This window comes from Eleutherodactylus coqui, chromosome 1 (genome assembly GCF_035609145.1).
Source record: "Eleutherodactylus coqui strain aEleCoq1 chromosome 1, aEleCoq1.hap1, whole genome shotgun sequence".
NCBI lineage: Eukaryota > Metazoa > Chordata > Amphibia > Anura > Eleutherodactylidae > Eleutherodactylus > Eleutherodactylus coqui.
Window position 1 is genome coordinate 528,322,049 of NC_089837.1, and position 15,985 is coordinate 528,338,033.

At 46.1% G+C, this 15,985-nt stretch overlaps 1 protein-coding gene across 4 annotated transcripts in view; it reads left to right on the forward strand.

Moving 5' to 3' along the window:
- SLCO2B1 (solute carrier organic anion transporter family member 2B1) overlaps window positions 1-15,690 on the forward strand; it is a 149,690-nt gene extending 134,000 nt beyond the window's left edge. For all 4 annotated transcript variants that reach the window (XM_066588373.1, XM_066588374.1, XM_066588376.1 and 1 more), the window contains 2 exons: window positions 8,979-9,099; window positions 11,263-15,690. In XM_066588373.1, the coding sequence (XP_066444470.1) occupies window positions 8,979-9,099; window positions 11,263-11,449 (308 nt within the window). In that variant the 3' untranslated portion in view covers window positions 11,450-15,690. The remainder of the gene's footprint in view (window positions 1-8,978; window positions 9,100-11,262) is intronic.
- The last annotated feature ends 295 nt before the right edge of the window (window positions 15,691-15,985 follow it).

A 15,985-nucleotide genomic window follows, 5' to 3' on the forward strand; every position in this document is an offset into this window, starting at 1 on the left:
TAGTGTCCCAGTCCCTAGTGTCGAGTGGTTTAGTGTCCCAGTCCCTAGTGTGGAGTGGTTTAGTGTCCCAGTCCCTAGTGTCTACTGGTTTAGTGTCCCAGTCCCTAGTGTCTACTGGTTTAGTGTCCCAGTCCCTAGTGTCTACTGGTTTAGTATCCCAGTCCCTAGTGTCTACTGGTTTAGTATCCCAGTTCCTAGTGTCTACTGGTTTAGTGTCCCAGTCCCCAGTGTCGAGTGGTTTAGTGTCCCAGTCCCCAGTGTCTAGTGGTTTAGTGTCCCAGTCCCCAGTGTCTAGTGGTTTAGTGTCCCAGTCCCCAGTGTCTAGTGGTTTAGTGTCCCAGTCCCTTGTGTCTAGTGGTTTAGTGTCCCAGTCCCTTGTGTCTAGTGGTTTAGTGTCCCAGTCCCTAGTGTCTACTGGTTTAGTGTCCCAGTCCCTAGTGTCTACTGGTTTAGTGTCCCAGTCCCTAGTGTCTACTGGTTTAGTGTCCCAGTCCCTTGTGTCTAGTGGTTTAGTGTCCCAGTCCCTAGTGTCGAGTGGTTTAGTGTCCCAGTCCCTAGTGTGGAGTGGTTTAGTGTCCCAGTCCCTAGTGTGGAGTGGTTTAGTGTCCCAGTCCCTAGTGTCGAGTGGTTTAGTGTCCCAGTCCCTAGTGTCGAGTGGTTTAGTGTCCCAGTCCCTAGTGTCGAGTGGTTTAGTGTCCCAGTCCCTAGTGTCGAGTGGTTTAGTGTCCCAGTCCCTAGTGTCTAGTGGTTTAGTGTCCCAGTCCCCAGTGTCTAGTGGTTTAGTGTCCCAGTCCCTTGTGTCTAGTGGTTTAGTGTCCCAGTCCCCAGTGTCTACTGGTTTAGTGTCCCAGTCCCTAGTGTCTACTGGTTTAGTGTCCCAGTCCCTAGTGTCTACTGGTTTAGTGTCCCAGTCCCTAGTGTCTACTGGTTTAGTGTCCCAGTCCCTAGTGTCTACTGGTTTAGTGTCCCAGTCCCTAGTGTCTACTGGTTTAGTGTCCCAGTCCCTAGTGTCTACTGGTTTAGTATCCCAGTCCCTAGTGTCGAGTGGTTTAGTGTCCCAGTCCCTAGTGTCTACTGGTTTAGTATCCCAGTCCCTAGTGTCGAGTGGTTTAGTGTCCCAGTCCCTAGTGTCTACTGGTTTAGTGTCTCAGTCCCTAATGTCCTACTCCCTAGTGTCTAGTGGTTTACTGTCCCAGTGTCTAGTGGTTTTCTGTCCCTGTCCCTAGTGTCTACTGGTTTAGTGTCCCAGTCCCTAGTGTCTACTGGTTTAGTGTCCCAGCCCCTAGTGTCTAGTGGTTTAGTGTCCCAGCCCCTAGTGTCTAGTGGTTTAGTGTCCCAGCCCCTAGTGTCTAGTGGTTTAGTGTCCCAGCCCCTAGTGTCTAGTGGTTTAGTGTCCCAGCCCCTAGTATCGAGTGGTTTAGTATCCCAGCCCCTAGTGTCTAGTGGTTTAGTGTCCCAGCCCCTAGTGTCTAGTGGTTTAGTGTCCCAGCCCCTAGTATCGAGTCGTTTAGTGTCCCTGTCCCTAGTGTCTACTGGTTTAGTGTCCCAGTCCCTAGTGTCTACTGGTTTAGTGTCCCAGTCCCTAGTGTCTAGTGGTTTACTGTCCCTGTCCCTAGTGTCTACTGGTTTAGTGTCCCAGTCCCTAGTGTCTACTGGTTTAGTGTCCCAGTCCCTAGTGTCTACTGGTTTAGTGTCCCAGCCCCTAGTGTCTAGTGGTTTAGTGTCCCAGCCCCTAGTGTCTAGTGGTTTAGTGTCCCAGCCCCTAGTGTCTAGTGGTTTAGTGTCCCAGCCCCTAGTGTCTAGTGGTTTAGTGTCCCAGCCCCTAGTGTCTAGTGGTTTAGTGTCCCAGCCCCTAGTGTCTAGTGGTTTAGTGTCCCAGCCCCTAGTGTCTAGTGGTTTAGTGTCCCAGCCCCTAGTATCGAGTGGTTTAGTATCCCAGCCCCTAGTGTCTAGTGGTTTAGTGTCCCAGCCCCTAGTGTCTAGTGGTTTAGTGTCCCAGCCCCTAGTATCGAGTGGTTTAGTGTCCCAGTCCCTAGTGTCTACTGGTTTAGTGTCCCAGTCCCTAGTGTCTACTGGTTTAGTGTCCCAGTCCCTAGTGTCTAGTGTTTTAGTGTCCCAGTCCCCAGTGTCTACTGGTTTAGTGTCCCAGTCCCCAGTGTCTACTGGTTTAGTGTCCCAGTCCCCAGTGTCTACTGGTTTAGTGTCCCAGTCCCTAGTGTCTACTGGTTTAGTGTCCCAGTGCCCAGTGTCTACTGGTTTAGTGTCCCAGTGCCCAGTGTCTACTGGTTTAGTGTCCCAGTTCCCAGTGTCTACTGGTTTAGTGTCCCAGTCCCCAGTGTCTACTGGTTTAGTGTCCCAGTCCCCAGTGTCTACTGGTTTAGTGTCCCAGTCCCCAGTGTCTACTGGTTTAGTGTCCCAGTCCCCAGTGTCTACTGGTTTAGTGTCCCAGTCCCTAGTGTCTACTGGTTTAGTATCCCAGTCCCTAGTGTCTACTGGTTTAGTGTCCCAGTCCCCAGTGTCGAGTGGTTTAGTGTCCCAGTCCCCAGTGTCTAGTGGTTTAGTGTCCCAGTCCCCAGTGTCTAGTGGTTTAGTGTCCCAGTCCCCAGTGTCTAGTGGTTTAGTGTCCCAGTCCCTTGTGTCTAGTGGTTTAGTGTCCCAGTCCCTTGTGTCTAGTGGTTTAGTGTCCCAGTCCCTAGTGTCTACTGGTTTAGTGTCCCAGTCCCTAGTGTCTACTGGTTTAGTGTCCCAGTCCCTAGTGTCTACTGGTTTAGTGTCCCAGTCCCTTGTGTCTAGTGGTTTAGTATCCCAGTCCCTAGTGTTGAGTGGTTTAGTGTCCCAGTCCCTAGTGTGGAGTGGTTTAGTGTCCCAGTCCCTAGTGTCGAGTGGTTTAGTGTCCCAGTCCCTAGTGTCGAGTGGTTTAGTGTCCCAGTCCCTAGTGTCGAGTGGTTTAGTGTCCCAGTCCCTAGTGTCGAGTGGTTTAGTGTCCCAGTCCCTAGTGTCGAGTGGTTTAGTGTCCCAGTCCCTAGTGTCGAGTGGTTTAGTGTCCCAGTCCCCAGTGTCTAGTGGTTTAGTGTCCCAGTCCCCAGTGTCTAGTGGTTTAGTGTCCCAGTCCCCAGTGTCTAGTGGTTTAGTGTCCCAGTCCCTAGTGTCTACTGGTTTAGTGTCCCAGTCCCTAGTGTCTACTGGTTTAGTGTCCCAGTCCCTAGTGTCTACTGGTTTAGTGTCCCAGTCCCTAGTGTCTACTGGTTTAGTGTCCCAGTCCCTAGTGTCTACTGGTTTAGTATCCCAGTCCCTAGTGTCGAGTGGTTTAGTGTCCCAGTCCCTAGTGTCTACTGGTTTAGTGTCTCAGTCCCTAATGTCCTACTCCCTAGTGTCTAGTGGTTTACTGTCCCAGTGTCTAGTGGTTTTCTGTCCCTGTCCCTAGTGTCTACTGGTTTAGTGTCCCAGTCCCTAGTGTCTACTGGTTTAGTGTCCCAGCCCCTAGTGTCTACTGGTTTAGTGTCCCAGCCCCTAGTGTCTAGTGGTTTAGTGTCCCAGCCCCTAGTGTCTAGTGGTTTAGTGTCCCAGCCCCTAGTGTCTAGTGGTTTAGTGTCCCAGCCCCTAGTGTCTAGTGGTTTAGTGTCCCAGCCCCTAGTATCGAGTGGTTTAGTATCCCAGCCCCTAGTGTCTAGTGGTTTAGTGTCCCAGCCCCTAGTGTCTAGTGGTTTAGTGTCCCAGCCCCTAGTATCGAGTGGTTTAGTGTCCCTGTCCCTAGTGTCTACTGGTTTAGTGTCCCAGTCCCTAGTGTCTACTGGTTTAGTGTCTCAGTCCCTAGTGTCTACTGGTTTAGTGTCCCAGTCCCTAGTGTCTAGTGTTTTAGTGTCCCAGTCCCCAGTGTCTACTGGTTTAGTGTCCCAGTCCCCAGTGTCTACTGGTTTAGTGTCCCAGTCCCCAGTGTCTACTGGTTTAGTGTCCCAGTCCCCAGTGTCTACTGGTTTAGTGTCCCAGTCCCCAGTGTCTACTGGTTTAGTGTCCCAGTCCCCAGTGTCTACTGGTTTAGTGTCCCAGTCCCTAGTGTCTACTGGTTTAGTGTCCCAGTGCCCAGTGTCTACTGGTTTAGTGTCCCAGTGCCCAGTGTCTACTGGTTTAGTGTCCCAGTGCCCAGTGTCTACTGGTTTAGTGTCCCAGTGTCTACTGGTTTAGTGTCCCAGTCCCCAGTGTCTACTGGTTTAGTGTCCCAGTCCCCAGTGTCTACTGGTTTAGTGTCCCAGTCCCCAGTGTCTACTGGTTTAGTGTCCCAGTCCCCAGTGTCTACTGGTTTAGTGTCCCAGTCCCCAGTGTCTACTGGTTTAGTGTCCCAGTCCCCAGTGTCTACTGGTTTAGTATCCCAGTCCCTAGTGTCTACTGGTTTAGTATCCCAGTCCCTAGTGTCGAGTGGTTTAGTGTCCCAGTCCCTAGTGTCTACTGGTTTAGTGTCTCAGTCCCTAATGTCCTACTCCCTAGTGTCTAGTGGTTTACTGTCCCAGTCCCTAGTGTCTAGTGGTTTACTGTCCCTGTCCCTAGTGTCTACTGGTTTAGTGTCCCAGTCCCTAGTGTCTACTGGTTTAGTGTCCCAGTCCCTAGTGTCTACTGGTTTAGTGTCCCAGTCCCTAGTGTCTACTGGTTTAGTGTCCCAGCCCCTAGTGTCTAGTGGTTTAGTGTCCCAGCCCCTAGTGTCTAGTGGTTTAGTGTCCCAGTCCCTAGTGTCTACTGGTTTAGTGTCCCAGTCCCCAGTGTCTACTGGTTTAGTGTCCCAGTCCCCAGTGTCTACTGGTTTAGTGTCCCAGTCCCCAGTGTCTACTGGTTTAGTGTCCCAGTCCCCAGTGTCTACTGGTTTAGTGTCCCAGTCCCCAGTGTCTACTGGTTTAGTGTCCCAGTCCCCAGTGTCTACTGGTTTAGTGTCCCAGTCCCCAGTGTCTACTGGTTTAGTGTCCCAGTCCCCAGTGTCTACTGGTTTAGTGTCCCAGTCCCCAGTGTCTACTGGTTTAGTGTCCCAGTCCCCAGTGTCTACTGGTTTAGTGTCCCAGTCCCCAGTGTCTACTGGTTTAGTGTCCCAGTCCCCAGTGTCTACTGGTTTAGTGTCCCAGTCCCCAGTGTCTACTGGTTTAGTGTCCCAGTCCCCAGTGTCTACTGGTTTAGTGTCCCAGTCCCCAGTGTCTACTGGTTTAGTGTCCCAGTCCCCAGTGTCTACTGGTTTAGTGTCCCAGTCCCCAGTGTCTACTGGTTTAGTGTCCCAGTCCCCAGTGTCTACTGGTTTAGTGTCCCAGTCCCCAGTGTCTACTGGTTTAGTGTCCCAGTCCCCAGTGTCTACTGGTTTAGTGTCCCAGTCCCCAGTGTCTACTGGTTTAGTGTCCCAGTCCCCAGTGTCTACTGGTTTAGTGTCCCAGTCCCCAGTGTCTACTGGTTTAGTGTCCCAGTCCCCAGTGTCTACTGGTTTAGTGTCCCAGTCCCCAGTGTCTACTGGTTTAGTGTCCCAGTCCCCAGTGTCTACTGGTTTAGTGTCCCAGTCCCTAGTGTCGAGTGGTTTAGTATCCCAGTCCCTAGTGTCGAGTGGTTTAGTGTCCCAGTCCCTAGTGTCTACTGGTTTAGTGTCCCAGTCCCTAGTGTCTACTGGTTTAGTGTCTCAGTCCCTAATGTCCTACTCCCTAGTGTCTAGTGGTTTACTGTCCAAGTCCCTAGTGTCTACTGGTTTAGTGTCCCAGTCCCTAGTGTCTACTGGTTTAGTGTCCCAGTCCCTAGTGTCTACTGGTTTAGTGTCTCAGTCCCTAATGTCCTACTTCCTAGTGTCTAGTGGTTTACTGTCCCAGTCCCTAGTGTCTAGTGGTTTACTGTCCCTGTCCCTAGTGTCGAGTGGTTTAGTGTCCCAGTCCCTAGTGTCGAGTGGTTTAGTGTCCCAGTCCCTAGTGTCGAGTGGTTTAGTGTCCCAGTCCCCAGTGTCGAGTGGTTTAGTGTCCCAGTCCCCAGTGTCGAGTGGTTTAGTGTCCCAGTCCCCAGTGTCGAGTGGTTTAGTGTCCCAGTCCCCAGTGTCGAGTGGTTTAGTGTCCCAGTCCCCAGTGTCGAGTGGTTTAGTGTCCCAGTCCCCAGTGTCGAGTGGTTTAGTGTCCCAGTCCCCAGTGTCGAGTGGTTTAGTGTCCCAGTCCCTAGTGTCGAGTGGTTTAGTGTCCCAGTCCCTAGTGTCGAGTGGTTTAGTGTCCCAGTCCCTAGTGTCGAGTGGTTTAGTGTCCCAGTCCCTAGTGTCGAGTGGTTTAGTGTCCCAGTCCCTAGTGTCGAGTGGTTTAGTGTCCCAGTCCCTAGTGTCGAGTGGTTTAGTGTCCCAGTCCCTAGTGTCGAGTGGTTTAGTGTCCCAGTCCCTAGTGTCGAGTGGTTTAGTGTCCCAGTCCCTAGTGTCGAGTGGTTTAGTGTCCCAGTCCCTAGTGTCGAGTGGTTTAGTGTCCCAGTCCCTAGTGTCGAGTGGTTTAGTGTCCCAGTCCCTAGTGTCGAGTGGTTTAGTGTCCCAGTCCCTAGTGTCGAGTGGTTTAGTGTCCCAGTCCCTAGTGTCGAGTGGTTTAGTGTCCCAGTGTCTAGTGGTTTAGTGTCCCAGTCCCTAGTGTCGAGTGGTTTAGTGTCCCAGTCCCTAGTGTCGAGTGGTTTAGTGTCCCAGTCCCTAGTGTCGAGTGGTTTAGTGTCCCAGTCCCTAGTGTCGAGTGGTTTAGTGTCCCAGTCCCTAGTGTCGAGTGGTTTAGTGTCCCAGTCCCTAGTGTCGAGTGGTTTAGTGTCCCAGTCCCTAGTGTCGAGTGGTTTAGTGTCCCAGTCCCTAGTGTCGAGTGGTTTAGTGTCCCAGTCCCCAGTGTCGAGTGGTTTAGTGTCCCAGTCCCCAGTGTCGAGTGGTTTAGTGTCCCAGTCCCCAGTGTCTAGTGGTTTAGTGTCCCAGTCCCCAGTGTCGAGTGGTTTAGTGTCCCAGTCCCCAGTGTCGAGTGGTTTAGTGTCCCAGTCCCCAGTGTCGAGTGGTTTAGTGTCCCAGTCCCTAGTGTCGAGTGGTTTAGTGTCCCAGTCCCTAGTGTCGAGTGGTTTAGTGTCCCAGTCCCTAGTGTCGAGTGGTTTAGTGTCCCAGTCCCTAGTGTCGAGTGGTTTAGTGTCCCAGTCCCTAGTGTCGAGTGGTTTAGTGTCCCAGTCCCTAGTGTCGAGTGGTTTAGTGTCCCAGTCCCCAGTGTCGAGTGGTTTAGTGTCCCAGTCCCCAGTGTCGAGTGGTTTAGTGTCCCAGTCCCCAGTGTCGAGTGGTTTAGTGTCCCAGTCCCCAGTGTCGAGTGGTTTAGTGTCCCAGTCCCTAGTGTCGAGTGGTTTAGTGTCCCAGTCCCTAGTGTCCCAGTCCCTAGTGTCTAGTGGTTTTGCTGTCCCTGTCCCTAGTGTCTAATGGTTGTGTCCCAGCCCCTAGTGTCTAGTGGTTTACTGTCCCTGTCCCTAGTGTCTAGTGGTTTACTGTCCCTGTCCCTAGTGTCTACTGGTTTAGTGTCCCATTCCCCAGTGTCTACTGGTTTAGTGTCCCAGTCCCCAGTGTCTAGTGGTTTAGTGTCCCAGCCCCTAGTGTCGAGTGGTTTAGTGTCCCAGCCCCTAGTGTCTAATAATAATAATAATAATAATATTCGGCAGCGCTTACATAGACAGGGGGAATACTGAAAGACAAAAGTACAAACATTACAGAACATTACTCAGTGTCCCTGGTGTCTAGTGGCTTAGTATCCCTGGTGTCTAGTGGCTCAGTGTCCCTGGTGTCGGGTGGCTTAGTGTCCCTGGTGTCCATTGGTTTAGTATCCACATCGCTGGTTTATAGTGGTTTAGTGTCTCTATTCCTGGTATCTTGTGTCCCAGTTCCTGGTGTCCTGTGGTATATTTCACCATTCACATTATCAACCGTTTAGTGTCCCAGTTAGTAACCTCTAAGGGTTCAGTGGTTTGGCTCCTAAGTCCCTGGTGCTATGTGGTATATCTGTCTTTATTAATGGTGTCCAGAGGTTGAATGTCTCAGTATATCTGGTGGTTTAGCATCACAATGCTGTATATGTCTAGTGATTTAGTGCCCCAGTCCCTGGTGTCTAGTAGTCTAGTACCATGCTCTCCAGAGGTGTAGTGCTCAGGTTTTCCAGTTCCTAGTGTCCCTTCATCAAGTATCTCAGTAGTCCAGTAGATAAGTGTCCCCATTTCTGTTGCTGTTGGTATATGTCCCTATTCATGGTGCCCGAGGTTTAGAGTCCCAGTCCCTGGTGTCCTGTAATTAGGAGCCCTGTCTGCAGGGAAACGAGAAAAGTGATGAATATCTCATTACAAGATGTCCCGTGGTTTACTGTCCCACTTCATGGTGACCACTGGGATACGGAATTCCAGTCATTGGTGTCCAGTGGGGTAGTATTATAGTTCTTGAGGTCTAATGCTATGACCCTTTTCATAGTGTACAAATTTGTTGTCTGAAGCAGTCCTTGATGCTCATTGGACACTTGTTTATTGTACAAGGTGCGGCAGAAGTCGGGACACACCCACTTAAGTGGTGTAATAATGAGAAAATTGACAATATGTTAAAAAGGATACATTGGTTTACTTAAGCAAGTCAAGATGGTGCAAAACTGACACTTCCAGTGGGTTTCTGAGTCAATTCTAGCCAAGATTGATACATCGTATGACCCACTTCCTATTTGAAAAACCTGAGCTGAATTCAATATGGTAGAGTTCAAAATGGCTACCAAATACGTCTCCACCACCACAAACTGCAGACTCGCTCCCAATTAATACTTTCACACATCGGAAGTCAATTTTCTCATTATTCCCAGTTAAACTGGTGTGTCCAGATTTTTGCCTCATTCTGTTTGTTTCTAATAAATGTTGAGTAAAGGCCTGTAAATTGTCTAATTATTTGACCTTCCATTGAAGAAATGATACAAATCCTCTGTATTATTAGCTTATAACTAATGACATTTCACGCTGTTTCCCAGCTTGGCTGCCGGGTCCCGTCATGTTTGGAAGTATGATTGACAGCACTTGTATACTATGGGGGAAGAAGTGTGGAGCCAAAGCGGCGTGCCAGTATTATAATAACAGTCTGCTGAGACTACGGTAAGTGACAGAGGCCGCAGAGAGGAACACACATTTTCAATGGAAATAGCGTAAAACAGCCAGTATTTTAAAAATGGCGAGGACTAATTTGTGCTGCATATTACCTTTGTTTGGCTACTTCCTATGAGTCGCGTAACGCTAAAAACAGAAGTGCCAGATAAAGGTCGGTGATAGAAAAACCCCTATGTAGAGGAATGTAACTAGTATAATACTGCCTCCTATGTACAAGAATATAACTACTATAATACTGCCTCCTATGTACAAGAATATAACTGCTATAATACTGCCCTCTATGTACAAGAATATAACTACTATAATACTGCCCCCTATGTACAAGAATATAACTACTATAATACTGCCCCCTATGTACAAGAATAAAACTACTATAATACTGCCCCCTATGTACAAGAGTATAACTACTATAATACTGCCCCCTATGTACAAGAATATAACTACTATAATACTGCCCCCTATGTACAAGAATATAACTACATAGGGGGCAGTATCATAGTAGTTATATTCTTGTACATAGGGGGCAGTATTATAGTAGTTATATTCTTGTACATAGGGGGCAGTATTATAGTAGTTATATTCTTGTACATAGGGGGCAGTATTATAGTAGTTATATTCTTGTACATAGGGGGCAGTATTATAGTAGTTATATTCTTGTACATAGGGGGCAGTATTATAGTAGTTATATTCTTGTACATGGGGGCAGTATTATAGCAGTTATAGTCTTGTACATAGGAGCAGTATTATAGTAGTTATATTCTTGTACATAGGGGGCAGTATTATAGTAGTTATATTCTTGTACATAGGAGCAGTATTATAGTAGTTGTATTCTTATATATAGGGGGCAGTATTATAGTAGTTATATTCTTGTATATAGGGGACAGTATTATAGTAGTTATATTCTTGTACATAGGGGGCAGTATTATAGTAGTTATATTCTTGTACATAGGGGGCAGTATTATAGTAGTTATATTCTTGTACATAGGAGGCAGTATTATAGTAGTTATAGTCTTGTACATAGGGGGCAGTATTATAGTAGTTATATTCTTGTACATAGGAGGCAGTATTATAGTAGTTATATTCTTGTACATAGGGAGCAGTATTATAGTAGTTATATTCTTGTACATAGGGAGCAGTATTATAGTAGTTATATTCTTGTACATAGGAGGCAGTATTATAGTAGTTATATTCTTGTACATAGGGGCAGTATTATAGTAGTTATATTCTTGTATATAGCGGGCAGTATTATAGTAGTTATATTCTTGTACATAGGAGCAGTATTATAGTAGTTATTTTTTTGTACATAGGAGGCAGTATTATAGTAGTTATATTCTTGTACATAGGGGGCAGTATTATAGTAGTTATATTCTTGTACATAGGGGGCAGTATTATAGTAGTTATATTCTTGTACATAGGGGGCACTATTATAGTAGTTATATTCTTGTACATAGGAGGCAGTATTATAGTAGTTATATTCTTGTATATAGGGGACAGTATTATAGTAGTTATATTCTTGTACATAGGAGCAGTATTATAGTAGTTATATTCTTGTACATAGGGGGCAGTATTATAGTAGTTATATTCTTGTACATAGGGGTAATGGTCAATGGCTGATTTGGGAATTACGTAGAGCGTAAGTTTACTAATAAGCGATGAAACAGTTTTAGGCCAAAGGTACATATTCTTATGGGAATTTCACTTGAGAAACCTGACTGTGCACGCATTGGAGAGTATACGGACACCCATACATTTGCTGTCAAATCCATATGGACACGGCACATTAAATGTTTTTTTTTTCTCTTTTTCTGATAATGGATGTAATTAGAATGTCTGATGACTTTCCCTATATATGTCCGTGGACAGTATGGAAAAGCATGTATGTGAATAGCTTCCAAAGCTATAATCGGGCCATTTTCTGCCTGTGGCATCCTTGGACAGCATGTTTTCCAACATTTCTTTGTGCCTTCTGCCTAATCTGCAGTCCTTAGTAACACCAGTGATTAGCCATATTGCAGTTGATATTTGTGCCAAAAGACCGACTTAAATGTAAATCATGTTTAAATTCTAACAGTTCTGCAATGTTGCTGACTCTGGTGCTGCGGTGGGCGCTCTGATCTCTACCCTTGCCCATCTAGTTTTTATTCTCCTCAGGTACATCGGCCTGCAGATTCTCTTTGAAATTGGAGCTTTGATCTTCTTCATCGCGGTTTACTTTGTGTTACGTTACAAAGAACAGGTCAAGATAGAGGATGAGAAAAACCCAGAGATTCACAAGCTAAATGAAAAGCAAGAAAATCTAAGATTCATCCTGAACCGGGAGACGGAGGCGGCTGCTTAGAGCGCTGGTCGAATGTTCCATGGGGATGTTGGTGATGTAGGTGTTGGCCATGACTGCGTTCTGCACAATCACTGGGAGACGTTGCACAATATTTCCAGGAGAAGTTCGGAAGGAACATCTCATCCTTAAACACAACACTTGTCAACAATCTCTTGTTCTTGTTTTTTTCTACTTTGTCTTCCTGGGATCGAGGACCAAACCTTTTTTAATTACAAACTTTTCAAAAATATCAAAGACCTTACGGAGGAAGGTGCTTGGACTGAGGCTATCACAGAACTGGGTGTGTGGCAAAAAAACATTAAGAACTCCACAAATCAGCTGATGTACTGCCATCAACATGCCTTATTACTACCGTAAATGTTGTGGTTTTCGATTTTTGATCATTGCACAATTAGAAAATCAAACTCTTCCAATCACGCTGCAAAATCTGTTTGATGACCCCAGACTGACTGCCGGTTGGACGTACAAGGAAGTACTTCTGAAATCCATAAAACAAATCAGCAAGTTCAGCCGATCCTGTCTTTGCTTGGTTGGTACACAAAGAGCCATAAGGTCCTTATGAACCCATAGGAGTAAGTTATGGGACAGAAGACCTAAAAGCAATCAAGAAACTGTAAATATGGACCAGTAATAACTTGTTAGACATCCTTCATGTAAGCTCAGACATTTGGGATCAGGCCGACACAACTTGCTTTACTTTCCACGAGTGAAACGTCATTTTCAGCTACAGTTTTATCTCCAGTTGGACTTTCCTGCATTCTATAGGGGAAGCTAGGGGATACATTCTAGCTCCAGCTGCCATTTACTTGCTGTACATTCCATAAAGGGAATTCCCCTTCCGCTGCTCTTCTTTTATCACTTGGTCCTTCTTTATTCTGCATTTCATAAATGAGACTTCCCTTTCCGTTGCTGTCCTAGCTCCAGTTGGCCTTTCCTTGCTCTACATTCCATATAGTAAGTTTTACCTTCAGCTGACCATTACTTGTGGTACTGTACATCCGATAGAGGAAGCTGGAAGCTCAGCCTTTATTCTAACTCCATGTGACATTTACTTGCTGTACATTCCATGACATAACCTTCCCCTTTGGCTGCTGCCCTCGCTCCAGTTGGTCTTTCCTTGCTCTGCATTTCATGACAAAAACTTCACTTTCAGCTGCATTCTTAGCTTGAGTTGGTCTTTAACTGCTCTGAAGACCATAAAGGAAACCACCTCCAGCTACTATCACAGCTCCAGTTGGCCTCATCTTGCTCTAAGTTGATAAAGGATACTTCACGTTGAGCTGCTATCCTGGCGGTAGTTGATCGTTCCATGCTCACCTTCAGCTACCATCACAGCTCCAGTTGGCCTCCTCTTGCTAAAGCCTACGTCACGTTGAGCTGCTATCCTAGCTCCAGTTGGGCTTTCCTTGCTCTGCATTATGCCCTGCAGCTGCTATACTAACTCTGGTTGGCCTTTATGTGCTTTACATTCCATGAAGAAAGCTTCACCTTCAGCTGCTATCTTAGATCTTGTTGACCTTTACTTGTCCTGCATTCTGTAACAGTTTTCACCTTCTGATGCTATCCTAGTTGACCCTTCCTTGATCCACATTTCATGAAGGATGCTTCCAGCTGCTCTCCCAGCTCCGGTTGGCCTTACCTTTACTTCCTGCTTTCCACATTTGCTGGAATGTTAACCAACAAGGGATGCTGGAGATGGAAGAAGAGGTTAAGCCTCCATCATATTTACAGTAATGATGAGAGGTGTCATTTGATGCTGCTGCGTCCCAACCGCCTCACAGCCACCATGTGCCAGTTAGAGTATTGGTGTCTACCTGTGTGACTTCTGGACTTCTGCATGCCCACCTGTATCTATTCCCCAAGAAGTCTATCTCGGGGAATAATTACTGCCATGATGTGAACCATTACAAAAATATGATCTCCATTCTGATTTCTTAGACCCTCTGTCTTATATTTTAAGATGTGTCTTTCTTGCTGTTTCAGAGATCTGATCATTTTCGTACCTGTTAATTTGTAATCTCGTTGTAATATGTTCCAGGCTTTAACCTTCCAACGTCTCATAGACATTCCGGCCTCGCTAACTTGATCCATACTTGTAAAGCTCCATGCAATATATATAGCACCTTATGGATGTCTGATATTTGTGCTTTACGGGTTTTTAGAGACTTTTATGGACCATTTAAATGAACAGATTAGGTTATGTAGGTGACCGCCCAGCAGGACCGAATCCTAGTTAATGGACCATACAAGGTGACACGATTGCCCCAGCAGCACAGTCATCGCTGATCTATCTTCTTCATTGTCTCAAGGAGGTATTTGTAACCTCCCTGTATTACATCAAGCACTTCTGATCGTCATAGTCAAGAAATCCATCTCCATTTTATCTCTGCCTTCCTTCTCCGCCGTATCGGCTTCAATTGTCTGGTGGGCAGCCAAATTCAGAGATAGGTTAAACTGTATGCTATCACTTTCTATGGTGGAAGGATCCTTTTAAACATGGGTTATATATTGAGTGCAGCTCTGGAGTATAATACAGGATGTAACTCAGCATCAGTACAGGATAAGTAATGTATGTACACAGTGACTCCACCAGCAGAATAGTGAGTGCAGCTCTGGAGTATAATACAGCATGTAACTCAGGATCAGTACAGGATAAGTAATGTATGTACACAGTGACTTCACCAGCCGAATAGTGAGTGCAGCTCTGGGGTATAATACAGGATGTAACTCAGCATCAGTACAGGATAAGTAATGTATGTATACAGTGACTCCACCAGTAGAATAGTGAGTGCAGCTCCGGAGTATAATACAGCATGTAACTCAGAATCACTACAGGATAAGTAATGTATGTACACAGTGACCCCACCAGCAGAATAGTGAGTGCAGCTCTGGAGTATAATACAGGATGTAACTCAGGAGCAGTACAGGATAAGTAATGTATGTATACAGTGACTCCACCAGCAGAATAGTGAGTGCAGCTCTAGAGTATAATACAGGGTGTAACTCAGGAGCAGTACAGGATAAGTAATGTATGTACACAGTGACTCCACCAGCAGAATAGTGAGTGCAGCTCTGGAGTATAATACAGGATGTAACTCAGGATCAGTACAGGATAAGTAATGTATGTACAGTGACTCCACCAGCAGAATAGTGAGTGCAGCTCTGGGGTATAATACAAGATTTAACTCAGGAGCAGTACAGGATAAGTAATGTATGTACATAGTGACTCCACCAGCAGAATAGTGAGTGCAGCTCTGGAGTATAATACAGGATGTAACTCAGGATCAGTACAGGATAAGTAATTTATATACACAGGGACTCCACCAGCAGAATAGTGAGTGCAGCTCTGGAGGATAATACAGGATGTAACTCGGGATCAGTACAGGATAAGTAATGTACAGTATGTACACAGTGACTCCACCAGCAGAATAGTGAGCGCAGCTCTGGAGTATAATACAGGATGTAACTCAGGGTCAGTACAGAATCAGTAATGTATGTACACAGTGACTCCACCATCAGAATAGTGAGTGCAGCTCTGGAGTATAATACTGGATGTAACTCAGGATCAGTACAGGATAAGTAATGTATGTACACAGTGACTCCACCAGCAGAATAGTGAGCACAGCTCTGGAGTATAATACAGGATATAACTCAGGAGCAGTACAGGATAAGTAATGTATGTACACAGTGACTCCTCCAGCAGAATAGTGAGTGCAGCTCTGGAGTATAATACAGGATGTAACTCAGGATCAGTACAGGATAAGTAATGTATGTATACATTGACTCCACCAGCAGAATAGTGAGTGCAGCTCTGGAGTATAATACAGGATGTAACTCAGGATCAGTACACGATAAGTAATGTATGTACACAGTGACTCCACCAGCAGAATAGTGAGTGCAGCTCTGGAGTATAATACAGGATGTAACTCAGGATCAGTACACGATAAGTAATGTATGTACACAGTGACTGCACCGGCAGAATAGCGAGTGCAGCTCTGGGGTATAATACAGGAGAAGTAATGTATAGCAGCCCTACATTTGTTATGACTACTTTTCTGGTCCACATTGAACATTTTTATACTGCATGCTTAGATTACCATCTCAATATGACCGAAAGAAGATGCTAAAGACTTATCATTCTTTGTCTGGGCTATACATATATACATAGGTAATAACCCACTGATGCGTCTCTCAGCCTTATTGGGGGGATATTCTTAATAAAGCCTGTATGCCTTCCAGCATTACCATGACTTGTCCTTGTGGTCTCCAGGATGATATCTGAGGAGTCAGTCTAACATTTAGGCCCATAAATGGGGAGGATTCTTGTTTTCAGGTTATTTTTTATTTTGTTAATTATTGATTGGGGTGGGAAATGATATTTAATGGGACTGCTGATGCCTCCTATGAAGGTTAGACGTCTCATTTCCTTCTTGTACCGAGAAATGATTGTTCTGCCATGAATTATATATTCAGTCTTTTCTGACTTAAGTGCACATTAAACACAGATATGTCAGCAGTTGGTGTTAGGGGGCGCCG